Here is a 24,584-nt window from a genome sequence, read left to right on the forward strand (position 1 = left end):
AGAAGAAAACTGATCGAAGTATTTTAAAATTTACTTGTTTCAGAAATGAGGACATGGTATGAAAAACACATTGACATCTTCCTGAAAACATGGAATCTGCTTAGAGTGCCTGTAGCAAGCAGTAAGTCACTTATTCTCCTCCTCTGCTGTAAAATTAACAACACGTGCAACAGGGACTGATTGAACCAGTTTAATGAAATGTCATAATAAATCCATATCTAAACAATAAACCATTAGTCTGCTCTTTCTAAATTATAGGTGAGATAAAAATCCCAGATGAATTCTGCAGTGAGGATTTGGACCAGAACAGCGACCTGCAGTACCTTCTGCCGCGGCGGCAGGGTCCAGGCCTGTGTGCCACAGGCCTTGTCAGCTACCTGATAACACTACAAAATGAGCTGGTGAATGCAGACAGACACACCGGAGAAGACAGCAGGTGCAAAACTTATGTGGCGTTGCATACATAAAAGTTTAAATAAATTGCTTTTTATGATGCTGTTATCTTAAATATTTGCTTCACAGGTTTCTGGTCTGTTTTTATGTACTTAGGTGCATCGATAATCACAGCTTTAGAGTCTTTGAAACAGAGCGGGTTTGGTTCTAGGAATAAAAGGTGTGTTCACATTGTGGTGTCTGCAGCAGTTACAGGGTCAGCGTGGCAGAGCTAATGGAGCAGCATGTGATCCGCTATGATGTGGAGAAGGACCTGTTTCCTCTGATATTATCCAACTGCCAGTACAACTTGGAACGTGGCCATGAGACAATATCACAGTTTGACCTGCCTAGGATCCAGCAGCAGATTCTCACTCACTACCTGCAGGGAAAACCCCTCATCACCCGAATAGTGAGTTCCAATAACTTAGGTGGTGAGAGCTTAAACTGATGCAAACAAGCTGCATAGTCAGCAGCATCATGCCAGGCTTCTTCTGACACACACTGAGCGAATGTTGATAAATGACAAAATAAGAGGCTATGAACAAGAAGCAACTTTTATCTAATGAATATTACAGTCTAATACATGCAGGTTTTACTAAATTCTCTGTCTTTTACTTTAGGGGATTCCTACTCTGATCAACACACAAGAGAGGGATTATAAAGCCATCTTTGAAACTGTTCAAGGAAAAGTGCCACAGGTAAAAAAATAAAAAGTTTATTTTTATGGGATCCTAGTTAATTCATATTTTGGTTCTTTATGCAGGACGCTCTGAGGCCTCTAACCCGCAACGCTGTGTCCAGAGAGCTGGACTCTTACAGTGAGGTGTGTGAGATGCTCAGAATCGTGGAGTTGGTCCTGGGTTTCCTTTCAAAGACTGGTGGTGATCCCTCCATGCCACTGATGACTTACCTCCAGGACATACTGAAGATGGCACAAAACATTGATCGTCAATTATCGCAGGTGTGCAGCTTATTTGGACTCCCACTCCGCCGACTGTGCAGTGTAAACTCTTGGAAATGACTATGACCTGGATGAATGCATCCACAGACAAGCTAAAGAACAGTGCTGAGTTACTGCATCACATTGATTTCATGTTGTGCTTTACAAATATCAGGTCCCACTTTTTGAATCTGCTATGTTTTGTTACAGGCTCTGAGCAGATGCTGCCTCGGACACTGTGTTTCTTTGTGGCAGCTCCTCTCCTCTCTTAAATCTGAACACATGCTGCGTCTCAGAAGGGTAAAACATTTGGGAATGAAAAACAAGAGCATTAAACAGATTACAGCAGAGTTTTTCCTTGAAATTGTATATTGATAATTAATAACATACCTCCCCTTGTGTTTCTGTGAACAGGAGCCCTTTTCAGGTTATCCAGCTGAGTACCAGATGCCTCTGTCTGAGCAGGCCATGAGGGAGCTGAAAGGTTTCCTGGTCAGGGGAAATGTGGACCAATGGCTGCTTGAGATGCATGAGTACCTTCTGTTGAATCTGGGTCGTGTGCGGGCCACAGAGGACAACAAGCCTTCCTGGAGGTAAGCTTGCTGAACACTTGCATGTTTGTTTATTTATACCATGATCTCTATGTGTATTTTCTATCAAGAGATGCAGATAAAGATCAGAATATATTATTGTAATGGAGATCCCAAAGATGTTTTAGTGATGCATTAACCTGAATGATGCATCAAAGAAAAACAATCTAATGTATATGAGGGTACCAGTCAATGTTTATTATTGACATCTTCCCTTATTGACATCTTGCATTTCAGCAGGAAGGTACTGCTGCACCTTTGTTAGAATGTCCTGTTTGCTCCAACAGCTGAGCACTGAATGAACTAATGACAACTCCATCTGCCTTAAATGGAGCAGACAGAGTAAAGGGTTAAATACTTGCTCTTCTTTCAGTGTGAAAGAGTCGGTGGCTGCCTACATGGAACATAAGGGAATGGATGTACCTCGTTACGTGGAGGAAAACTTTCCTGAATATCTGAAGCTTTCCCAGATTGTGGAGACCTGGAAATACACTGTGACCATCAAACAGAGCGTGATGATGGAGGCCTGAACTGGATGAATTTAACCTTTTTTATTTGCATTACACATCTTATTAATATTTGACTTTTAACAAGAATACAGTACTGCATATTTTTGCATTTTACTTTAAGCTGTTCTGATATTTTTAAGTACTTTGGAATGTGCATTTATTTGAGTTTTTGGTTTTTTGAGTCTGATTTGAGATCAGTGGTCCAAGAAAAATGGACATGTCATCAAAGCTCAGGAAAACCAAAAAGCCTTGTTATTTGATGAATACTGTTGATTTTTTTTAACTTTTATTGTCAACATTTTTTGGATCTATTTTACTTATTGATTACAAGTATTTTATGATTGAATTCTCAGGATAGTACAAAAACCAGATGTGCTCATATTTGCAGTTTGTTTTCATTTTTCCAAGATTTTTAGTATATTGTATTTTTTCATTTTCATTTTTTTTGTTTCTTTTAATTCATTATGTTTGTTTGAAACAAATACATTGACTTAAAAAATGAGGTGATGTCCACTGAAAGATGCTGAGTTGGGATCAATGACCCAAGAAACATGGACAAACACTGGACAACAATAGAAGAGTTCATTTTAGAAGCCAAAGGTGATTTTACTTTTTGTGTTTACTTTGATTGATTTTACTCCTTATACTTGTATGAAAAAACCTTTAGGCTAAAGAAAACGAAAGAAGCTCTGCAATGTGAGGACTTCATCATGACCTAGTTGCTCATTTATTACCTTCAGTCAATTCTCAAGCAAAGCACTGCCAGATGATGGCTTGATCATGAGCTAGCTGTGTATTTTATTACTGTTGACCACAAACAATTCATATGTCACATGTTATTGGTCTATTTTTACTTTTTGTTTGCAGCGATGAAACATAGAAAAGCAGGTCAGTTTCACTGACCTATAATGCTGCAAGTGGTAATTATGCAATTTGTATTATCCATAAAAAGTTGCAAAGTTGTGTTGCTGGATCAATAAATCAATTATATATGCATGTGATGCCTGACTTGTGTAATCAAATGTCACCTGAATGCTCTAGAGTAGTAAACTACTAAAATGTCTGCTTTTATAGAGCGCTGCACACCTGCAGCAGCTCACCGATTAAATATAACCCGAGTTAACCTCAGTTAACTGCAAAAAGTCTGGCACATTTATTAGTCAACATCATCCCCTTCTGCATACATATTGGGTCCATCACTCATGAATAAGGATGGTCCTCTGACACCCGAGGCTTCGACACATGCGCGGTAGCTCATAAAGCAATTGTTTCGAACCACTGTGCCGAGGCTTGCTTCGGTCACGTGACTAGTGACGTTTGAACCACTTCAGTGACGTTTGAAGCAGTTGAGTGCTTCGAACCATGTGATTGGTTCGGTTTGTCATGTGAATCACCAATGAACCCCAAAACAGACTTTCCTATGTATTTCAAGTATTCTTAACACAACATATGTGATTATAATTATTATTTTATATTATCAGTAATTATCCATGTCAAATCCCATAGCAGTGCAACTGAAATGTGATATTATTTCTAGGTCCATCATAGTCACACTTACAGTCAAACGTAAGTGCCTGCTTTAGGAAAAATCATGTGACTTACGTCATATGAAACACTTCACTCAATTCACTTCACTTACTGCAATTAAACATCTAAACAATATATTAGTATAATGGTAATAACATCTTTCTTTAATATATGTACTGTATTGTGTTAGCTTGAAACCAGTGAAACCTGTAGTGGAACGAGACTGTGCATGGGCAGTCAAATCCCAAAGATCCATGAACCAATAACACACACCGCAGTTCATTTTATTCGCCACTAGATGTCCTACTCGAGCTACTGTGTCAATGAAGCCTCGAGTAATGAACCTTTTTCTTGAATGCAGGTGAAGCCTCGAAAACCCATAACTACTCATGAAGCATGTAGATCTCTTTTAGTCCATCACACCATGTTGTAGCAAAGAGCGATTTAACCTTAAGACACACTGCTTTAACAAAAGTTTTTTTTTATTCCCATGTTCTTATGTAAATAAATTACATTTACATGTTTCGTTACAAAAATAAAATGAAACTCAACACTGGACTTTAACAGACCTAAGAATATGAGAATCTTTTCTTCTGGAAATCATAATCATCATGTGTCATCTTACAAAATCCTTTAACAAAAGCGTTAAATTTTAGGGACTGAATCTTCGACTCTCGACTGGCAGGCTATTGCTGTTAGCAGACCATACCACACAGCAGACAGAATGGATGCAAACCACAGAACGTCACAAACAGAAAAAAGAACTTGTTAAAATGAATATTCATACAACGGAAGTTGGGGCTGTGTACCACAAAAACTACACCTGATGAGACAGCTGAAAAAAAAACAACTAAAACCTTGTTCCAGTGTACCAAGATATTTATTATGTGTCATTTATAAATGTGTCAAACCATCTCTAGTTGATACACTGGTAAAGGGTCATTATAAAAAAAAAGGTAACACCAACTTCAAGATGCTAAAAAACAAAACTCAGTGCACCAGCACAGCTTCTCTCAGTGTCTCCCAGAATGATTTCTGCAAAAACCAATCCCAAGAACCATCACAGCAGAAACGCCATGGAAATGATTTTATCTTTATGTCCTCAGGATGTGTTTGTCAGTGTTGGTTTTTGATTCCCTGTGGTTTGCCTGGCTTCTTGTCTTGCTGCTGCTGCTGCTGCTGCTGCTGGCCCCGACCAGGTCCAGTCATTCCACGACCACGGCCACCAAACAAACCTAAAGAAAAGGCACGAGAGATGAGGAGTTAGCTCTGATAAGCTATCTATAACTGCCATTTTCATTTCTTGAGTTCCTGTCAGTTCCTTCATGACAATGAAGGGGAATAATGTCTGTGAATGTTCCCATTCATTCAGGTTATAGTCATGTCCAAGAGTTTAAATCGAGGCAACAGGACTCCAGGATTGTTTTTTTTTTTACCTTTGAGGTGTCATATTTAGTTTAAAATCTAAAATGTGCATATTTGTTTGATATTATCCAGTTGTAAATGTTTCATAAGAAAACTGAAAAAACTGTCTCTCTATGTAATCATTTTTGTTTCATATACTATAAATATGAACATTTAGTGTTCATATTTACTTTTTAAATACTATATTGAGCAACATAACAAAGCTGTGATTGAGCTCTAAACAGACTTCCACTCACCTCTGCCAGTTCCTCCTCTTCCTTTGCCCTGCTGTTTGTTCTGCTGGGCACCACCACGTCCGCGGCCCTTTGACACCACCTCCTCCTTCACCATGTCAATGATTTCATCAGGGATTCGCAGATATTTGATGGTGCTCCCTCGAATATAGCATTCAGGCATCCTCCAGAACTTATCTCCATCCTGTGAGAGTAAGGGTGCCGTGCCATCAGCTCAACCTTTCAGTCATTGTTTAACATTCAATTGCTTCTACACTAGATTCCTCTGGGAATATAGTCACACTACATCCCTGAGAATGTCAGTGCCAAAGGAAAAAAAAAAGCTTTACCCTGGAGGTGCAGATGACTTCTCTCAGGTTGATGTTCATCCAGTTGTCACAGCTCACAAGGTGACCGTTGTACGTCTCTCCATTCTTCAGCTCCACCAGCTGAGGAGAGAGCAACAGATTTTAAAGCCAACTTAACAAATGATTATTCATAATAACTTCTTATTAATAATTTGACATTAATAATTATTATTATCAATCAAAACACATTTAGCAGGTGTGTGCAGGTGTGACTCCTCACCATAGGATGGTTCTGGGCAGTCTTCAACAGAGACAGGGGAAGCTGTAAAGTGACAGAGGTGGTGACTGCTATTAGTATTATTCACAATCTGATTATTACATCTAAATCAAGACATCAATTAACCCAGTTTTCATATATTACACAGTTAATGCATAGAGCATTTGAGAAATTTAAATCTGTCCACCAATCTTGTGTTTGGGTTTTTATTTTTACGCTTTTTACCACAATCCTTGACAAGGGTTCCAGATTTGATTTATTCGTGTATCATTTCTACTACCAGAGTTGAACGTAGGATCCTTCCATCATATTATTGTCTATTGATGTTATGCCCGCAAGCATTGAAAAACACACACTTTGCCTTTACGATGTTTGACACACAAAAGCTAAGTAACTTTGCTAGCATACCGACTGTAATTCAAGACAACAATGCGGCAAACAATGTTAGCGTTAGCTGAATAACATGCGTGCTATTAAAATTCACAAAACTATCAGATACCAATACTGATATGTAAGAAGCTTACCATTCTGATTGTATTTTTTGGTTTCTTTCGTGCTAACCTAGTTCGTTACTAACACGATTTTCCCACCTACTGTTCCTTCTTCGTCTGTCGAAGAGTTTCCGGCGCTGTGGTGCTCAAATAATGACTGATGTATTCGATGCTGCCTCCTACTGTCAGAAATATGCATCTCCAAACGTAATGTTGCATCTAGTTCATGTAGAACGAAACTGCTACATCAAAACTACTATTCGAGCTTGAAGAATACCATATTAGTGCACAATAGCTTCCGATTGTTGAACAAAACAATTGAAAAGTAAATACAAATATATTTGAAATAAAATACATGTGCTTATAAGGTATAGGTGGGAATGAGTAACAAACATAGGGCAATAGCTAGGTAAATGTATTATTTGCTTGTTAATAAAAAACAAATTCTATTTTTCTTTTCTGTTTTTTGTACATTGTTGTCAAAATGTATGTCCCTTTCGAGGATCCGTAGTTTTCGGTACGCCTGACGTCAGTACGACACGACTCACGCAGCCCGCAGAATGATCACCGGTTTGGTTTGTGTGCGGCAGAAGGAATCGTCAGCTGTGGAGGGTGTCCCGCTCCTTTGGCGATTCTTATTTAAAATAAAAAACCGAGAATAAGCGACGGGTCCGCTACACCAGGCCGGGAGATGGATAACAGTAAACGGACAGTGGTCGTCACAGGTGTGTGTGTGTTTTCACTGCTTTTGTCGTTGTGTTTGTCGGTGCACAGAACAGCGGGTGGAGTGGAGGAAAAGTTGAGGAGATGACAGCTGCTCTGCCGTTAATGGCGTCAGTGTTACTGCCGCACTCCGCTACTGTTAAGGCCCGAGACATCTTGTTAATAGTTTAATAACAACACTTACATTCAGGTGTTTATTGTTTTATAGTAAGCTACTGTCCGGTTTGGTGAATATATTGTTTTGGTTTGTCTTTTCTTCAGCGTCACACACTGAAACACTGCAGGCTAGCGACAGTGGTAGAGTCATTAAAACATTTACAGGTATCAGAAAATATAGGATTTTGTCTTGTTTCTACAAAGACCCATCTGACGCACATTTTCAGCTTAAGAAACTGATCATAGCCCATTAACAAATTCACATTTTTGCATACAAACTTGTAACAGCGATCAGAATACCATATGCTAGCAAAGCTTCTGTTAATTTAGAAAGTTTATATTAAACAACATTTCCATTTCCATGGGTTGTTATTATTTTTTTAGTAATGGAGTCAGTTTTAACAGTTTCATTTCTTTGCTGTGTGTTTTGAGTTGTAAACATCAGACTTTTCTAGACAAGGTGCCATTAGACATCTGTGCAACTATTTAAAAAAAGGTGTAACCAGTTATCAACCAATAACTGTGTATTGATATCTTACTTTAGGCCTACTAGTTTTTGCATGAACCTCAATCAATTATATTTTCAGTTTAATCATATTACTTACTATGTACCTGGATGTTAACTAGCTTTTTCAGTTGCATCTAACCACCCTGTCTCTATTTTTTATTTTTTTTATAACCATGTTTAGCAAATGTTTGTACATTTATTTTAAGCACAGGCAGCAGAGACAGTGATCTGGTGTTTTCAGACACAAAGGGTGCAGAAACTCGCAGCCCCAGCTGATAGACAGCATGTAGGTTGTCTGGGAACAGCACCTTCACAATAGCAGGCTGGCTGGCAGCTGCTCGCCCCTCGCTCTGCTCCTTTTCAGCAGCCTGTCAGACAGACAGATCCCTTCTCCACCCAACCCCCAGGGACCTGATGACCCTGGGACGGGTGGTGGAGGGGAGTCAGCTACAGATCCCAATATAAACAGTTCTCAGTGAATATCTATAGACTAATGTGTTTGTGAGTTTTTGTAGGATATGAAGGGCTACACGGGCTATTTAGTAGTAATGGGTGGAGCAAAATGTATATACTCAAACAGCAAATGTACAGTTGTAGTTCTAGTGTTAGTGTTATAACAGATGTTTATTTTAATCAGTAGGCATTTGACTAATTCCACCTGGGACAGAATGTGTCAGACTCTATGAACAGACACAGCAGCCTTTACAGATTTAGTCAAGCAACAAAATAAATAAATAAAATAACAGACTTTTTTTTTTGCAGGTTTTGGGCCATTTGGAGAGCACACTGTCAATGCCAGCTGGGTAGCAGTACAGGTATTTTTCACCCATCTATATTGTTGTAATTCATCATTACAGTGAAAGTTTTTTTCTGTAGTTTTTTAATGACATTAAATGTAACCTGGGTATAAATGAGATAAGTAAATGAGATAAGTTAAAGACAATATGAAAATTATAGCAGTGTGATGCTCCGATAGCTGCCGGCCGGCTTCACACTACGCCGCTGTGTTTAGCGGAGGCTTCATGTGGGGGATGAGAGTGGATGTCAGGGTGTCTAGACAGACTTGATAAGGATATTAAAGGCAAACAAAAGGCTGCTTTGTGGCAGGGTCACAGCCGTGGTCAAACATAGCCTCTTTTCAATGCAAGTGGGGGTCAGTGTCCTGAGCATTTGTCCTGCAGGGAGATTGGGGGGAGGTGTCAGCCCACTGGCTGAAATTCACACAAATTTGACGTTGTAATGATATCCATGATAGCATATTTTATTTATATTTTATTTTTTTATATTTTAGGTATTTGCTGGTTGTATTTTTTTATTGTGAAATTGGCACTGCTATTTAGACATATATGTCTTCATAAAAAACACTAGATGCTGGGACAAACATGTATTATCTAACCTTTGTTGTGTATTTGTTTGTTCTGACAGGAACTAAAGAAGCTCGGACTGGGCAGTGAAGTGGACTTGCATGTATATGAGGTTCCTGTAGAGTACCAAACAGTCCAGAGTTTGGTCCCTTCATTATGGAAACAGTATCATCCACTGGTAAGATAAAAAAAAAGTTATTTTACTATAATGAGGAAATACAGCATCTCGTGTTTACTTTGTGTCTGGTTATGTTTCTAATTGCACTAAATTGTTACACACAGTTGTCTGGTTAAGAAGCCAATAACTCTTCATGAGGGCGTTCAGTTTGAACACTTTGTGTTGTGTTTGTCTGTGAGAGGGCAGCTGGCAGAGATGTTTCAGTCATTCTGATTTTGTATGTGTTTTGTTTGCTTTGTGTGCCAGTTGGTCGTCCATGTTGGAGTATCAGGTATGGCCACCACTGTCACACTGGAGAAGTGTGGCAGAAATCATGGCTACAAGGGCCTGGACAACAGCAGGTTCTGTCCTGATTCGCAGTGTTGCATTGTGGGAGGCCCAGACTGTATCAAGTCAGTTATTGACATGGAATCAGTCTGCAAGAGGGTGACTGCATCGGGGCTAGGAGTTGCTGTGTCTGTTTCCAAAGATGCTGGAAGGTATTTTGTTTTTTTGTTATAATATTTTTGTGTTATACTTACCCAAATGAATGATAATGTTGCTACTTCTACCACTATAATGTCTTTTGTTGTATTTCTTGTTGCAAAGTGACCTGCATATGTGCCAGGGACACATATAGTAAATTCTTTACCCAGTGCCTGCTCTCTTCTCTTCTCTTTCAGGTATCTCTGTGATTTCACTTACTACACATCTCTATACCTGAGCCACGGTCGCTCTGCCTTCATTCACGTGCCTCCTCTTGGAAAGCCTTACAGCGGGGAAGACCTGGGCCGTGCGCTTCAGGCCATTGTTCAGGAGATGCTGGAGCTTCTGGACCAGGCTGAAGAGAAGATCCACTGCCAGCAGCACTTCCACTAAGTGACCTCCAGGTGCCAGCCAGCCTCTCCACCCACCAAATGCACTTAACCACAAGTAGCCAAACTTCTTTTCGTTTAAACTGTTGACTTTACTGGGACAAAATGGAACTGCAGAGTGTAGGCTGTTATTGCTCGTTTCTTTCTGTTGTTGTTTAATAATGTTGTTTGTTGATAATGTTTTAGGCGTTATTCAGTAACATTTAAATGTCTCTCATTGGTGGGAAGATAAAATGGGTCTGAAGATAAATGTAATGTTACCTTTTATCCCACGTCCAATGAATATGAAACATTCTGACTTTGAACTTTAAGACACAAAGCAAAGTGGTGCTTTTTATGTGTTAATATGCAGTTTTAGCAGAGATGCAAGTAGTCTGTTATGTGACCGAAAAGCTGAATTCCCAAATGTGACTCCTATGAATGCACCTTATAGGGTTAGGGTTAATAAACTGGTTATAGAAGACACATTTGGGAAAATTAAAAAAAAAACTAAATGTTTCTCCCTCCCCCCAAATTTTAATCTTTGACTTTTACACAGTATGTTTCCATTAGCAGATATTTACAGGTGAATGTCTATAAATGGTTAATGTACTGAATACATTTAGCAGTTAACCATGCTTACTAATTTCTCTTTCTGTACTGTATTTTTTGTTCCAGTTTGCATGTGCTGTTTCACGTTTAATGTTGGATTTTTTTCTTAATTCCTTTTTCTTTATAAGAAGTTGTAAATTTGCCTTCTTTTACAAAGGTTATTTAAATCAGGGAACGGGTTGGTTCCAGCTCATATTTCCCCAGTTTGTTGGCCCAGTTCTGACAGAAGACCCCCCCCCCCCATAAATCCACCCCACTGAGATCTGGCCTTGGGCTGTGCAATGTTATTTTACAGATCTCAGTTGTTGATTTAGTTTAAAACTGATTCCATAAATATATTACGGCTGCACAACAGTTTGAGGGGAAACTACAAAACTTGTTTGCATGGAATGTTTAGGACAAAACTATCCAGTAGTTAACACTGCTGTATGCAGCAATCTCACAAACTGCACAGACGTGATGGATTACTGGAATTCTGGAAGTGAAATGCATTGAAGTTACGGTGGCTGTGTGTAGGATTTAACTTCAGAAGTGCTTTCACACAGAGATTTTATGTTCAGCTGTGTATATTTTTTTTTCACTGCTGTGCAGCCCTCATTGCTCCTCGTTGATTAAAGCTTTCTGTTGCTTCCTTCATTGAATCAGATATAACTGCTTACTTTATCTGAGGGTTTGATTTGATGAAGTTGGCCTGTGCGTTCAGTCAGAGTCGGGCCTTGAATTTTATTTCTGTAGCACTTTCTGCTATTTTTTTTTCTATTTCGGTTTTACTTAATCTGGAATTTGGAATTTTTCAAGCAATGTGAATGCGTATGTTTAGAATTTTTCAGTCACTTTAAGTTGAAATATGTAGCTTTCAATACACACACACATATTTTCTTTTAACCTTGGTTTTCTCCCATTGTCATAATGATATATCTGAGGTATTAGTAATAAGTGAGTGATAAATGTTCTGTTATATGGCATTTTTGTTTGTTTTATGTTCTGTTTGGACACATAGACCAGTGTCTCCCTGACTGCTGAGATGTCCAGACTGCTTACACCACATTCAGTTTGGTCGGTTGTAGTTGAAACTTCAAAATCATTTGAATGCCCACAAAAACTGTGAAACACCCAGACCTAGTTTTTAACTGCCATACTGTAGCTAGTCTTAGGACGCATCGGTGCCATGAGTTTGACTTTAATTGTCATTACTTTTTCCTATTGAGTGCATTTTTTTTTCACAATGTTGGATCCTGGTGCACTGAGCTGAACAAAAACTCACACCTAATTCTTTTGTCATTGCCTTTGTCATTTAGTTTACGTCCTGGTTATACAGCTTAGAAATCAGTAAAGTTGTTAAACTGATAGTGAAGTTTTAGTTCTGACTTGTAGGTGCTGATATATTGTTCCGTCTGGCTTTGTGAGTGCTGAGAGTGAAAATGGTCATGGAGAAGCAGCCAGCAGAATTTCTGCTCACAAAAATGAGAGCCTCAAGTTTACGCACGAGGTGACCTTTGACCGTGACTCTCTCCTGTGCCTTGCTGTTGTTTCTGTGTCTTATGAAAAGGCCTTACTAATTCTCAGTGGCTCTGTTCAAAGATATATTACTGATGCTGTTCAGTCAGTGTGTGGCTACCTCAGAAATACTTTTTTTTTTCTTTTTTAAATATCAGTGTGTCCACTGGTGTAGATTTACATTATGCCTCTGTGATTTACTGTGAGTTCCTGTGTCATTAACAAAGCACTATTAAAGAAGGTAATCTCAGCTTTGTAAAAGGAAAGGCTTTCAAATAAATAGACTTAAAGAATTACAATGAATGTCTCCTTGTCTTAAATTAAAACTTGTTTTCTTGTGTAACTTTGTACATTGCACACTAAATGTATCAGTAAAAAAATCTAAATAACTTGTGAATTGTACAAATGTAGGTAAGGTGGTACAAGAAGCGTGGCTGTAACATGCAGGTGGAAAGTAACTAAGTATTTGTACTTCGTTACTGTACTTAAGTAAATTTATATGTATTTATACTTTACTTAAGTAAAAATAATAGTGCATACTTTATATTTGTACTCCATTACATTTTGCAGCTATTATCTGTACTTAATGTTTACAATGTCTGTAGTTACAAGTACATTTATGAATACAGCTGTGTACATACAGCTGTGCTGGACTGATGTGAGGTCAGACTCTGCATGGAGGTGGTGTCATGCTGCCAGCTGTGTTTCTATAATGAGCCTCAGTCATGATGATGGTGCTCTGGCTCAGTTAGCTAACTAGTTAGCTACTGTCTGCTAAAAAAAAATCATCCATTAATGTCAGATTAACATGAATCATAACATTAATCTACACTTGATGCCCACAGCCTGCATCATGACACACAGACCTGTCCAGAGCTGGTTCTGTACTGAAAATGTAAAAAATGTACTACAATGTTTTAATTTGAAGATGATTTCTTTAAATTTTTTAACCTGTTCAGATGCTTTGCAATGGAAATCAATAATATATGTTCGTGTGTGAGTACTTTTACATTTAATACTTTAAGTACATTTAAAAGTACTTAAGACTTTTACTTAAGTAGGATTGTTGATGTAGCACTTTTACTTTTACTTAAATAAATATTTTGCTGGTTATTTGTACTTTTACTTAAGTACCAAGCTTCAGTACTTCCTCCACCACTGGTAACATGACATTCTTTGCTACTGTGCTCAACAGTCAGGTTCAGACTTTTTGTGAAGACTGATCTGTGCCATTTTTATGATGGCAACAGCTGGGTATGTTTTCTTGTTACTGTTCTGTTAGTTGTTGCCATCCTTTGCCACTAGGTCGAGGGAATTATTACTACTTTACTACTACTTATTATTTTTCATAATATTTTTCTCTTGCACACACATGACCATGGCAAAGAAAAAAAATGCAGCAGGAAACCATGAATGCATTACATTATAAAAGGCTGTTAAATCCAGGTACATGATATGGGACAAAGGAGAAAGAAAAAAGATGAATTTAGAATTAAAAATAATCAAGTAATTCTGAGGCATAAATAACCACTCAAGGACTCTGTAGAGGCCTTAATCACTTTGGCAGGTGGGAAATGCAGTTTCCGAGGTGTATTGGCTCTTTAAAGGTGTTTTAACAGGTACAGATGGACTGGTTGAATATAATCTGTTAATAACTATTCAAGTTGTTCTCATATTTAAACATAGTTTAATTATATATAACTTTATTTTGGCTATACACTGCCTCAAACAAATTTTCGATTAGTCCCATTGCCAAAAATCTGCTGACTGATATACACACATTTATTTTTTGGTTCCCAATATTTTCCTGCACGATTTTGTTTTGATGCCCGGAAATAAGACCAGAGTGAGAACTCCTTCCGGTGATGACCTGCCTGTGCCCTCTCCAGCCTCCGGTGAACGTCACACGTTGCGCGGCGCAGGGAAGTCCGTCACCGCCGCTGTTGGACCTGCTGGAGCTTTTGAGATTCTGATCGTTTCCATTTTTGTTTTGGTTCAAATCTAGACAACCAGCGTCCGGATCTAAACCGCTTACAAAATAAACAAATACTTGTTGGATTTTACTCTTCTTTTAACACCGGAAATCGCTCAGTAAAGCGAAAGTTGAGACTCGAGATGAGTGTGGAGGCGTACGGGCCGAGCTCCCAGACCCTCACTTTCCTGGACACCGAGGAAGCGGAGTTGCTCGGGGCAGACACCCAGGGCTCTGAGTACGATTTCACTGACTTCACCCTTCCCAGCCAGACGCAAACTCAAGGCCAGACCCAGAGCCAGTTGGACAGCCAGGTCGGAGGCTTTCAGTTTTACAGGAAGGCACAATAAAGCGCGGTTTACTGACGCTAGCTAGTTAGCCGATGCAGCGCTACCTGCTAACCCTCTATTATTGAACGTAGCTTTGCTTAGCTTCGTGTTAGCACGTTAACTAAACTCCAAAAGTGGTGCTAGTTGTCTTTGTACATTTGTTTTAACAATTCCAATCAGACCAGGCTCACAAGTGTAGCGCTATTGATCAAAGACTGGATTTATGACTATTGACAATCTGTCAGCTTATTATTAACTGAGGTTTCCGCGCTGTGCTATAACCGTTAGCTGCTAATCGTTAGCATTGAGTTTGTTTGGTGAAGATGGTGTTGTTTTGCAGGTAAATGGTCCTGATGAGGGTCTTCACAACGGTGGAGTGGATGACTCCGTGGCCAAAGCCAGCCAGCTGCTGGCAGAGCTTAACTTTGAGGAAGATGAAGAAGACACATACTACACCAAAGACCTGCCCGTCCACGCATGCAGGTACACGATGTCAGGACGTCTGTTGACTGTACATCCCACAGGAGATAATTACAGTACTGCTCGTTTACAGTAATGCTTTTGTGTTCTGAATGTGGTCATTATACTATACTAATAAACCGTTCTGATCAATACATACAATACTCCAACGTTGATTACATAATAATATGTAATAATAATAATTTGCATTTGTGCAAGCATACACAACGTTTTTAAATGCACTGTAATAATTGGAGAAAACAATTTACATATCATATCAAGTATATTAACTTGAGATATGATATAGGCTACTGGTCAGATACATTGATACATTCTTCATGTTATAAATGAACTGGAAGCTTTGTACTACGACACTATTTCAGATGTTGTTTTATTATGTTGTTTTGCAGCTACTGTGGTATCCATGATCCAGCATGCGTTGTTTACTGTAATACCAGCAAGAAGTGGTTCTGTAATGGACGTGGCAACACATCTGGCAGGTGTGTATTCTATTCATACTTGTCTTATTCACATATGTTCATCAGAACTTCAAAGTACCGAGGGCCACCGTACAAACTAAATGCCATTAAACCATTTACGTTTCTGTGTGTTCACAGTTGTAAACTGTTAAGTTCCTGTTGTGTTTTTGTCCTCTGCATATGTTTTGAATTTATTTCCTTTTTTTTTTATGCCAGCCATATTGTGAACCACTTGGTGAGGGCAAAATGCAAAGAGGTGACTCTGCACAAAGATGGGCCACTGGGTGAAACCGTGCTTGAATGTTACAACTGTGGCTGCCGCAATGTCTTCCTCCTGGGCTTTATTCCAGCCAAGGCTGATTCTGTGGTGGTGCTACTGTGCAGGTACGTGGTGGAAGTGAGGGTGGCGTTGTACGCTGACAGACTGTTTCATCGGGTTTTATTAGTGCACACAAAACCCACTAAGTCTTATCCATAGGCTCCCCATGATAAGCTAAATATGTATGTTGTCTTAAAACTGGAAGTTAGTCAGATTTATTCTGGATAAGCTGTAATGTTGAAAGCTGAAAATTCGCAATACAAGTTTACATCAGCACAACAACAGTTTAGGGTTACACGGTCATAGCTTAACAATACTGTAAGATTAAGAAACCTTTATTAGTCCCACAATGGGGAAATTGCATGTTGTATTGTTCCTGTATGTGGAAGTCCTTTCAAATGTCCAACAACAACATCCTGTTCTCTGGATATAAGTATAGTGCATTTATGGCTGTAAAAAAAAAACACAATTTAACAATACATCTTCCTGTCTGCACTTTGTATCACCATGCAGGCAGCCCTGTGCCAGCCAGAGTAGCTTAAAGGATATCAACTGGGACAGCTCGCAGTGGCAACCACTGATCCAGGACCGCTGCTTTTTGTCTTGGCTGGTGAAAATCCCGTCAGAGCAGGAGCAACTTCGAGCCCGTCAGATCACCGCCCAGCAGATCAACAAGCTGGAGGAGCTATGGAAGGTAGGCACAGGGGCTTTTTCTCTGTGGTTTGTTGTGGGTAAGAAAGTGGTCAAAGTGGTTGGTTATTTATAAGGATTTATGCCTCAAAGTTCAATAACTGCTGTGACTTGTTTTTTTTTTTCAGGACAATCCCACTGCCACCTTGGAAGACCTGGAGAAACCTGGCGTGGATGAGGAGCCTCAGCATGTCCTGCTGCGCTATGAAGATGCTTACCAGTACCAAAACATCTTTGGCCCCTTGGTCAAACTGGAGGCTGACTATGACAAGAAACTTAAGGAGTCACAGGTACCTGAACATCACCTCTACACCAACCTTTATGATCGTGTATTTTACAAAGTTGTCTACAGGTGGATCAGGTTTTAGGCGCCATAGAGCTGCTTAAAAAAGACATTAATCGCATCACATTCCACCAACACCGGAAAATCATTTTATCCTTGTGCTGTCATTGCATTGTACTGTGTGATCAAATGATTTTTATGTGAATTTACCTTAAGCTGAATTATTGTTTAATTAAAAAAATTCAAATAATTCAATAATATAATTTAGATACTTGTGACATAAAGTCATGCTATCATATTGACTTTTGTTTTCAGACCCAAGACAACATAACAGTTAGGTGGGACCTGGGGCTGAATAAAAAGCGGATTGCCTATTTCACACTGCCCAAGACGGATTCAGGTGGTAATTTTCTGAGCTTGACTTCCTCCCAGTGATTCTGTGGTCCTGATGTAGCCTCTCCCCACTGCATGCAACCTTGCCTCCCCTCCTCATCCCTGCATCATTTGGTGACATGTATTATTGTCTCTGTTGTTAGCTGTGTTCTGGGTTTGCAGAGTACTGTTCAGGAACATAGTGTATGTAAACATATTTTTATAGGCCCTTTTGATGATTTAAGGGTATCTAACTTGTGTCCTTTCATCAATCCCAGACATGCGGCTGATGCAAGGTGATGAGATCTGTCTGCGGTACAAGGGGGACCTGGCTCCACCATGGAAGGGCATCGGCCATGTCATCAAAGTCCCCGATAGTATCCTTATTACTAGTCGCTGTTGCATATAAATCTTCTAATGCATTACACGGTCATCCGGTATGGCTCATTACAGGCCCTAAATACTGCTGGATTTCCTTAACTGAATGTTTTTAAAGACTATGGGGATGAAATCGCCATTGAGTTGCGTAGCAGTGTTGGAGCACCTGTGGAGATCCCCCACAACTTCCAGGTGGACTTTGTATGGAAGTCCACATCCTTTGACAGGTATGCTGAAATTGAATCATATAAATTTGTTTACTTTTTTTTCTACCTCTGGTAAAGGCTGAGGTTTTCCTTTTGGTAGAAATAGTTGACAATGACTTACATTTGCTTATGTCTCACTGCAGGATGCAAAGTGCCCTGAAGACATTTGCTGTGGACGAGACCTCTGTGTCTGGCTATATTTACCACAAACTGCTGGGCCATGAGGTGGAGGATGTCACCATCAAGTGCCAGCTGCCAAAGCGCTTCACTGCCCAGGGCCTGCCTGACCTCAATCACTCACAGGTCAGACTGAGCCCCTGTGATTGTGTAATTATTGATTTAGGATGTGATTTAAATCACAACTGTATCTCTTTCTTGTGTGTTCAGGTGTATGCTGTAAAGACGGTGCTGCAGAGGCCTCTCAGTCTTATCCAGGGACCTCCTGGGACTGGAAAAACTGTCACCTCTGCTACAATTGTCTACCACCTGTCCCGACAGGGCAATGGGTAAGAAAATGTAGTTTTTTCATACTCACAGACACTTACAGTGTTAGAATATTTGTTACTCCATGTATATTACCTTTATCCTGAGGCACTGTTCTTCTGTCCCTGTGGTGTGTCCTGCAGACCAGTTCTGGTGTGCGCTCCCAGTAACATTGCTGTGGACCAATTGACTGAGAAGATTGACAAGACTGGGCTAAAAGTTGTCAGGCTGTGTGCCAAAAGCCGGGAGGCCATTGAGTCACCAGTGTCCTTTCTGGCTCTGCACAACCAGATTAGCAACATGGACAGGTCAGTAGTCCATCAGACAATAACATCATTGTAGCTTTCCGTTTGGATTAGTCCAAGTTATCTGGAGTCACATGCTGCGTTTTTGTTTTCTCAGTATGCCGGAGCTACAGAAACTACAGCAGCTGAAGGATGAGACTGGTGAGCTGTCGTCTGCTGATGAAAAGCGCTACAGGGCTTTGAAGCGCACTGCAGAGAGGGAGCTGCTCATGGTGAGGAGGACCTATAGCCCAGAGCAGTTTTGATCTGTTTAACTGTGAACGTTATTCTCTAAACCATTATATCCAAACTAAAATCATGAAGGTTCTTGCTAAACACACACATCATTTTTCCTTTTTATGTTTTATGCTCTGGATAGTAGTTGAATACTGTGCACAACAACCTTTACAAATCCAACTGCTCTTCCTCTCACCTTTCATATGCCTTTAATAATGGGAAAAATGATCTTCTGTGATTATCCAGAACGCTGATGTGATCTGTTGCACCTGCGTTGGTGCCGGAGACCCACGTCTGGCCAAGATGCAGTTCCGCTCCATTCTGATTGATGAAAGCACCCAGGCCACCGAGCCAGAGTGTATGGTTCCTGTGGTGTTGGGAGCCAAGCAGGTACTAAAAACCAAAGCCCCAACAGCTAACCTTCATCAGATAGAAATGTTGTCCAAGGAACTCCCAGAACAATAATGACACAGTAACGTGTCTCATCTTCCTCTTCCCAGCTCATCCTGGTGGGTGACCACTGCCAGTTGGGTCCTGTGGTGATGTGTAAAAAGGCAGCTAAGGCAGGTCTGTCCCAGTCCCTGTTTGAGCGCCTTGTGGTTCTGGGGATCCGGCCAATCCGCCTGCAGGTTCAGTACCGCATGCACCCAGCTCTCAGTGCCTTTCCCTCCAACATTTTCTATGAGGGCTCCCTACAGAACGGAGTCACTGCAGGTTTGTCAGCATTCTGTTGTTCACTATCTGGTTTGATGAATGGAAATTTGATTGATCATCTTTGGTACTGTTGGTTGCACATTAACAAGTAAAAAGATCTGACAGACTACAGACTAACAAGATTTTCCTGTTTTTCACAGCTGACCGTGTAAAGAAAGGTTTTGACTTCCAGTGGCCTCAGCCAGATAAGCCCATGTTCTTTTATGTGACTCAAGGTCAGGAGGAAATTGCCAGCTCTGGAACATCCTACCTCAACAGGTAACATCACACCACTTACGCTTAATTTACTATAAATAGTGGTTGGAAAAGGAATAGCAGAGGATGCATGCTAGGTGGAAATTCCTTTGAGTCAGTTTATGAAAATGAATTTTTTATTATGATTTTTTTAGCACGGTATTTAACTGAGACTGATGTTTTTAAGGACTGAGGCTGCCAACGTGGAAAAAATCACCACCAGATTGCTGAAAGCAGGAGCCAAACCGGATCAGATCGGCATCATCACTCCCTATGAGGGTCAGCGGTCTTATCTGGTCCAGTACATGCAGTTCAGCGGCTCACTGCACACCAAACTTTATCAGGTATCTTTTTTTTTTTTGTTTTTTTGTTTTTAATAGCAAGAAAAACTCTTTACCACGAATCTTGCATGCAGATCTTTTACTACAATCTCAGTCTGGAGCTTTAGGGGTCAGATGACTTGGCCAAAGGTTGCTACCCAATCTCCTCCAAAAAAAAACAGTGAAAATGAAGAACCAAAACACCTAGAGTCAGAACTGAAAGAACATGACCATTATGATTACTGTGTTTTACATGCTCGGTGACACTGAACAAAAATCTTTCCTTGTGTCATGTCCTACCACAGCAAGTGGAAATTGCAAGCGTAGATGCCTTCCAGGGCAGAGAGAAGGACTTCATCATCCTGTCTTGTGTTCGTGCCAATGAGCACCAAGGCATCGGCTTCCTGAATGACCCTCGCCGTCTGAATGTGGCCCTCACCAGAGCGAAGTAAAAACCTCACTGTAACAATTAACAGGATCACAGTAGATACAGCTGACAGCCAACTCAGTAGCTGGTCTTGCAATATGAACACACTTTAAATTAACTCTTAACACTCTAGAAAATTTCAACCTGATCAAACGGACATTCTTTGTTCGAAGGTATGGTGTGATCATTGTGGGGAACCCAAAGGCCCTCTCCAAGCAGCCGCTGTGGAACAACCTGCTGAATAACTACAAGGAGCAGAAGGTCCTTGTGGAGGGACCCCTCAACAACCTGAGGGAGAGCCTCATGCAATTCAGCAAGCCCCGCAAACTGGTCAACACCATCAACCCGGTGAGTGACTACCTGTACTCTCCATGTTGGAGTTATACATAAGAACATGCAATCATTACAGCACTCTACAAACCAGAAGGATCCGTTTGAATGGATGAATGCCACTTTTCTAAATGCTGAGTGTGTTTGCAGGGGGGACGTTTTATGAGCACTGTGATGTACGATGCCCGTGAGGCCCTCATCCCTGGTTCCGCCTACGACCGCAGCAACACTGGTATTTTTTTCATCTATCAGCTTATGATTTTGACCTAAACAAAGCTTGCCTTGTAACACTGTTTTCTTCTTAAGCTGGACGTCAATCCAACATGTACTTTCAAACACACGACCAGATCGGGATGATTGGTGGAGGCCCCGGCCACATGGCTGCTATGAACTTACCTATACCCTTCAACTTAGTGATGCCGCCAATGCCTCCACCCAGCTACCTTGGTCAGATCAATGGCCCTGCTGCAGGTATAGTAACAGCCTTAAAGGATAATCCACTAAAATCCTCTCATGAAAACAAACTACAAGATCCTTTTTTCTGGTTCTAATGTGTTTTGTTTTTTTTTTTTTACACCAAGGTCGTGGAGCAATGAAGAGTAAGCCTGGACGTGGAGGGCGTCAAAAGGTCAGAGGCCCCACACACCAGGGTGCCAGTCAGGGTAATGGACCGAGCCAGGTTAGCCAGGATGGGGCTTCCCAGTCCTTTTCCCAGGGTCCACTGACACAAGGATACATCTCCATGAGCCAGCCCTCTCAGATGAGCCAGCCTGGGCTCTCTCAACCAGAGCTGTCTCAGGTAGTGCATCACTATTCTGATACATAGGACAAGTTCATGATCATTATTTTTAAATGGTTGTCACACACTCTTTAGCTGTATTTTGGGGATTCCCTTTTGCCTGATGATGTGTTTGCTGTAATGTTCTCCAGGACAGCTACCTGGGTGACGAGTTCAAGTCCCAAATCGATGTGGCTTTGTCACAGGACTCGACTTACCAGGGTGAACGTGCATACCAACATGGTGGCGTGACTGGACTGTCACAGTACTAAAGTGTAAGTGTATAGTGTAGAGCATTGTTTGCTGCTACAACTAAAGGATTTTTGGTACAAAATGCTGTGGACAAAATATCTGAACCATGTTCTTTGCCTTGTAGGTCGTTGAAGAAGGGAGCTAAGCTTGATCTGAGCTTAGTTCATCAGCTTTTTAATCTGGGAAATAATAAAAACATAAAATGGATACCTGTTTTCCTTTGCTACAACCGAAGCACTACCAAGTGTAAGCGACGGGATAGCGAAATTAAACCAATGACCAGCGAGAGAAATAAGAGGGTAGAAGAAGAGAGCGCGATCGGATGGCAAGAGAGGCCAAGTGAACAAGCAAGAGGCAGGAACTACATGTGTAGTGAAGGAGGGAAGTCAAGAAGATGGCGGCGTGTGGTCAAGCTGCTGAGGGAAGCGCAGAAGAGACGTCAACAGTCTCTCGTGGGAATCCAAATGAGGTTCAGCTCCCAACAAAATAATCCACCCTACACCCTTCAACCTACAACCTCCAGGAGAGCGCCGGGAAAGTCTTCACACTTTTCAGCATAACATTGATGAATTCATTCTTCAAACCTGGATGGACATGGTTGCAGGAACTTTCAAACAGGCGGCACAAAAATCCCTAAGCTAAAAGTTGATGTCTCTCAACCTATTTAATGTCCTGGACGTTTTAAAGTTAGGAGGAGGAGCGTGGAACAAGTGATCTTCTACCAGGCACAAACACCTCAGCAGCCTCTGAAGGGAGCATCTGTCAGCACACCCTCTCCAGGAGGAAATAAATACACTGGTTTCTGTGCTCGTGTGACCTTGAAGAGCTTTGAATTGAAATACCTTCCATTTGCCTTGAGCACCACTGGCTCACTCACAAAGGTCTACAACAGGGTGGTTTTGTCTCCACATCAGTGGTGGATTGGCATGGGGATTTCAGACTTAATTTTCAAAGGCATGAGACACGTATTCCACCACTATCGCTATCATCATGGGGACAGTGTTTTTTGTCTGAAGTACCTTTCTTATCACAGAGCACAAAATCGCAAAAAAGTCAGGGAAACTATCAAACATGACGAGCAACGAATATCCAGCTCAGTGTCATGTGATGTTTCAGACGAGGCTTTTTCCTTTTTTTACCCTTTTGAAAACAGGGGTTATTGATGTCCGGCTGTGCTTCATGACCAGATGTCTTTAGGAGGAAAAAAAACAAACACTGTACGCTTAGATTGGCAAACGCTTGAATGCTTTGCACCGAGTGATTCCTCAGGGGATTTGGGGACTGTCTACACTCACCATACAAATCGAATCCCTGCTTGAGATCAAGGAACTTAAAGGAGGATAATGAGGCTCACAGGCGATCGTGGCAATCAATACACCACCTGAAAGGAGTAGAAAAGGAAGGTGGCTGAGGAAGAAAAGGAAACAATTCAATGCCAGGGTCAAAAATCAAGAGGGAGAACAAACGACCATATGAGACATAATTGTAAAACCAGAGGCTTTTTCACAGGCCAATGGCCATATTTCCTACCCACATGAGTATAGAGATAATCGAGTCTTGGTTAAAAACTCAATCTGAAAGAGCTGTGGTTCCTGTGTGGACCAGAATGTTCTGTCACACACCAAATTGCAGTCACTTGCAGCTAAAATGCTGTCAGTACTAATGATGGTAAGAACATGAAATTAGAAGTGTATGAGAAACCAGAATCAGTGCCTATAACCAATCACCTTCAGATAAACAGCTGCAGCACAAGCATGAATGTAGTTCAACTCAAGACTACCAGCATACAAAAACTTTCCAGACACCAGAGGGCTCATGAACCCCCACAGTAAAGGACTTGATTCTTTTTATTTTTAGTTTTTTATTTGACTAAAATCAGGCCAGGTTATGATGAGGTCAGTGAGTTCAGTGGCTGCGTTGTGTAAAGGATGGGCTCACGAAAAAAAGCCACCTTCCTTCTCTGTGGAGTGAAATGGCAGAGGCTGGTAGAATTTATTTTTCTTCTGTGGACGTTTGATTTGTGCAAAGCTGTTTTGCCCGCATTATATATTCCTGCATTATATATTCCTTGTAGAGTTCCTCTCCAGATGTAAACCCGTTTTTTTTTTTTCTGGAGAGCTGCGAGATCCAGAACCTTGAGTTGATTTCTTTTTTTTGTCCAATGATTTACTGTGCGTGTTGTTATATGGTTCAGTTGGGTGTTATTTGGCCACTTTGTGTAATTTTACTAAATCCTGTTTTTTGTAGCCGACTACAGGAATGAGACAGTTTCCTTTCTTCATTTTGTATCTTCTCCTCAGACTGTTGGGATCACAGTTTTGTAACTCTTCCAGAAAACACACTTTCTGAACACAGGATGTAGTCCACCGTTTCGTTTCTCACCGGCTTCTGCAGACAATCATGTGGCAAGTAGATGTCGCCATGTTTAGTTGACTTTAGTTTTTGTTGACATC

At 40.7% G+C, this 24,584-nt stretch overlaps 4 protein-coding genes across 5 annotated transcripts in view; 3 read left to right on the top strand and 1 right to left on the bottom strand.

The window, feature by feature from the left end:
• Positions 1–3,472, top strand: part of LOC114434783 (E3 ubiquitin-protein ligase rnf213-alpha-like) — a 42,313-nt gene extending 38,841 nt beyond the window's left edge. Inside the window, exons 60-67 of the mRNA XM_028404177.1 lie at positions 44–121; positions 259–436; positions 640–844; positions 1,056–1,133; positions 1,199–1,396; positions 1,586–1,675; positions 1,790–1,968; positions 2,339–3,472. Coding sequence (XP_028259978.1) covers positions 44–121; positions 259–436; positions 640–844; positions 1,056–1,133; positions 1,199–1,396; positions 1,586–1,675; positions 1,790–1,968; positions 2,339–2,495 — 1,163 coding nt within the window. The 3' untranslated portion in view covers positions 2,496–3,472. The remainder of the gene's footprint in view (positions 1–43; positions 122–258; positions 437–639; positions 845–1,055; positions 1,134–1,198; positions 1,397–1,585; positions 1,676–1,789; positions 1,969–2,338) is intronic.
• Positions 3,473–4,465: 993 nt separating this feature from the next.
• Positions 4,466–6,867, bottom strand: lsm4 (LSM4 homolog, U6 small nuclear RNA and mRNA degradation associated). Its single transcript, XM_028404178.1, has 5 exons — positions 6,748–6,867; positions 6,227–6,268; positions 5,989–6,087; positions 5,663–5,843; positions 4,466–5,236 (listed from the first exon to the last, which is right to left on the bottom strand). The coding sequence occupies exons 1-5, from the start codon at positions 6,748–6,750 to the stop codon at positions 5,118–5,120; spliced, it is 444 nt and encodes a 147-aa protein (XP_028259979.1). The 5' UTR covers positions 6,751–6,867; the 3' UTR covers positions 4,466–5,117.
• Positions 6,868–7,285: 418 nt separating this feature from the next.
• LOC114435170 (pyroglutamyl-peptidase 1-like) lies at positions 7,286–12,881 on the top strand. Its single transcript, XM_028404778.1, has 5 exons — positions 7,286–7,439; positions 8,864–8,916; positions 9,527–9,643; positions 9,890–10,122; positions 10,306–12,881. Exons 1-5 carry the CDS (start codon positions 7,406–7,408, stop codon positions 10,499–10,501), a joined length of 633 nt encoding a protein of 210 aa, XP_028260579.1. The 5' UTR covers positions 7,286–7,405; the 3' UTR covers positions 10,502–12,881.
• A 1,624-nt stretch (positions 12,882–14,505) lies between these two features.
• On the top strand, positions 14,506–23,428 carry LOC114434231 (regulator of nonsense transcripts 1). 2 transcript variants are annotated; one of them, XM_028403269.1, is made up of 24 exons: positions 14,506–14,871; positions 15,227–15,369; positions 15,756–15,845; positions 16,041–16,208; positions 16,657–16,837; positions 16,962–17,123; positions 17,432–17,519; positions 17,767–17,865; positions 17,985–18,093; positions 18,216–18,375; positions 18,460–18,578; positions 18,699–18,863; positions 18,958–19,072; positions 19,323–19,466; positions 19,577–19,790; positions 19,931–20,048; positions 20,212–20,368; positions 20,650–20,792; positions 20,945–21,119; positions 21,252–21,333; positions 21,408–21,572; positions 21,683–21,900; positions 22,032–22,154; positions 22,256–23,428. In XM_028403269.1, exons 1-23 carry the CDS (start codon positions 14,701–14,703, stop codon positions 22,149–22,151), a joined length of 3,306 nt encoding a protein of 1,101 aa, XP_028259070.1. In that variant the 5' UTR covers positions 14,506–14,700; the 3' UTR covers positions 22,152–22,154; positions 22,256–23,428. The 2 variants fall into 2 exon arrangements, with proteins under 2 accessions (XP_028259070.1, XP_028259071.1); XM_028403270.1 differs by having other exon boundaries at positions 17,432–17,516.
• The last annotated feature ends 1,156 nt before the right edge of the window (positions 23,429–24,584 follow it).

Source organism: Parambassis ranga, chromosome 4 (genome assembly GCF_900634625.1).
Source record: "Parambassis ranga chromosome 4, fParRan2.1, whole genome shotgun sequence".
Classification (NCBI taxonomy): domain Eukaryota; kingdom Metazoa; phylum Chordata; class Actinopteri; family Ambassidae; genus Parambassis; species Parambassis ranga.

Excerpts from the sequence above, each read along its gene's own strand:
- lsm4 (XM_028404178.1), bottom strand. Across the intron at positions 6,088-6,226 it reads CTGCCCAGAACCATCCTATG|CTGGTGGAGCTGAAGAATGG; the intron begins GTGAGGAGTCAC and ends CTCTCTCCTCAG. Across the intron at positions 5,844-5,988 it reads AAGTCATCTGCACCTCCAGG|GATGGAGATAAGTTCTGGAG; the intron begins GTAAAGCTTTTT and ends TTACTCTCACAG.
- LOC114435170 (XM_028404778.1), top strand. The coding sequence starts at position 7,406 with ATGGATAACAGTAAACGGACAGTGGTCGTCACAG. Across the intron at positions 8,917-9,526 it reads CCAGCTGGGTAGCAGTACAG|GAACTAAAGAAGCTCGGACT; the intron begins GTATTTTTCACC and ends TTGTTCTGACAG. Across the intron at positions 9,644-9,889 it reads GGAAACAGTATCATCCACTG|TTGGTCGTCCATGTTGGAGT; the intron begins GTAAGATAAAAA and ends TTTGTGTGCCAG.
- LOC114434231 (XM_028403269.1), top strand. The coding sequence starts at position 14,701 with ATGAGTGTGGAGGCGTACGGGCCGAGCTCCCAGACCCTCACTTTCCTG. Across the intron at positions 15,846-16,040 it reads CGTGGCAACACATCTGGCAG|CCATATTGTGAACCACTTGG; the intron begins GTGTGTATTCTA and ends TTTTTATGCCAG. Across the intron at positions 18,579-18,698 it reads CTGTCCCGACAGGGCAATGG|ACCAGTTCTGGTGTGCGCTC; the intron begins GTAAGAAAATGT and ends TGTGTCCTGCAG.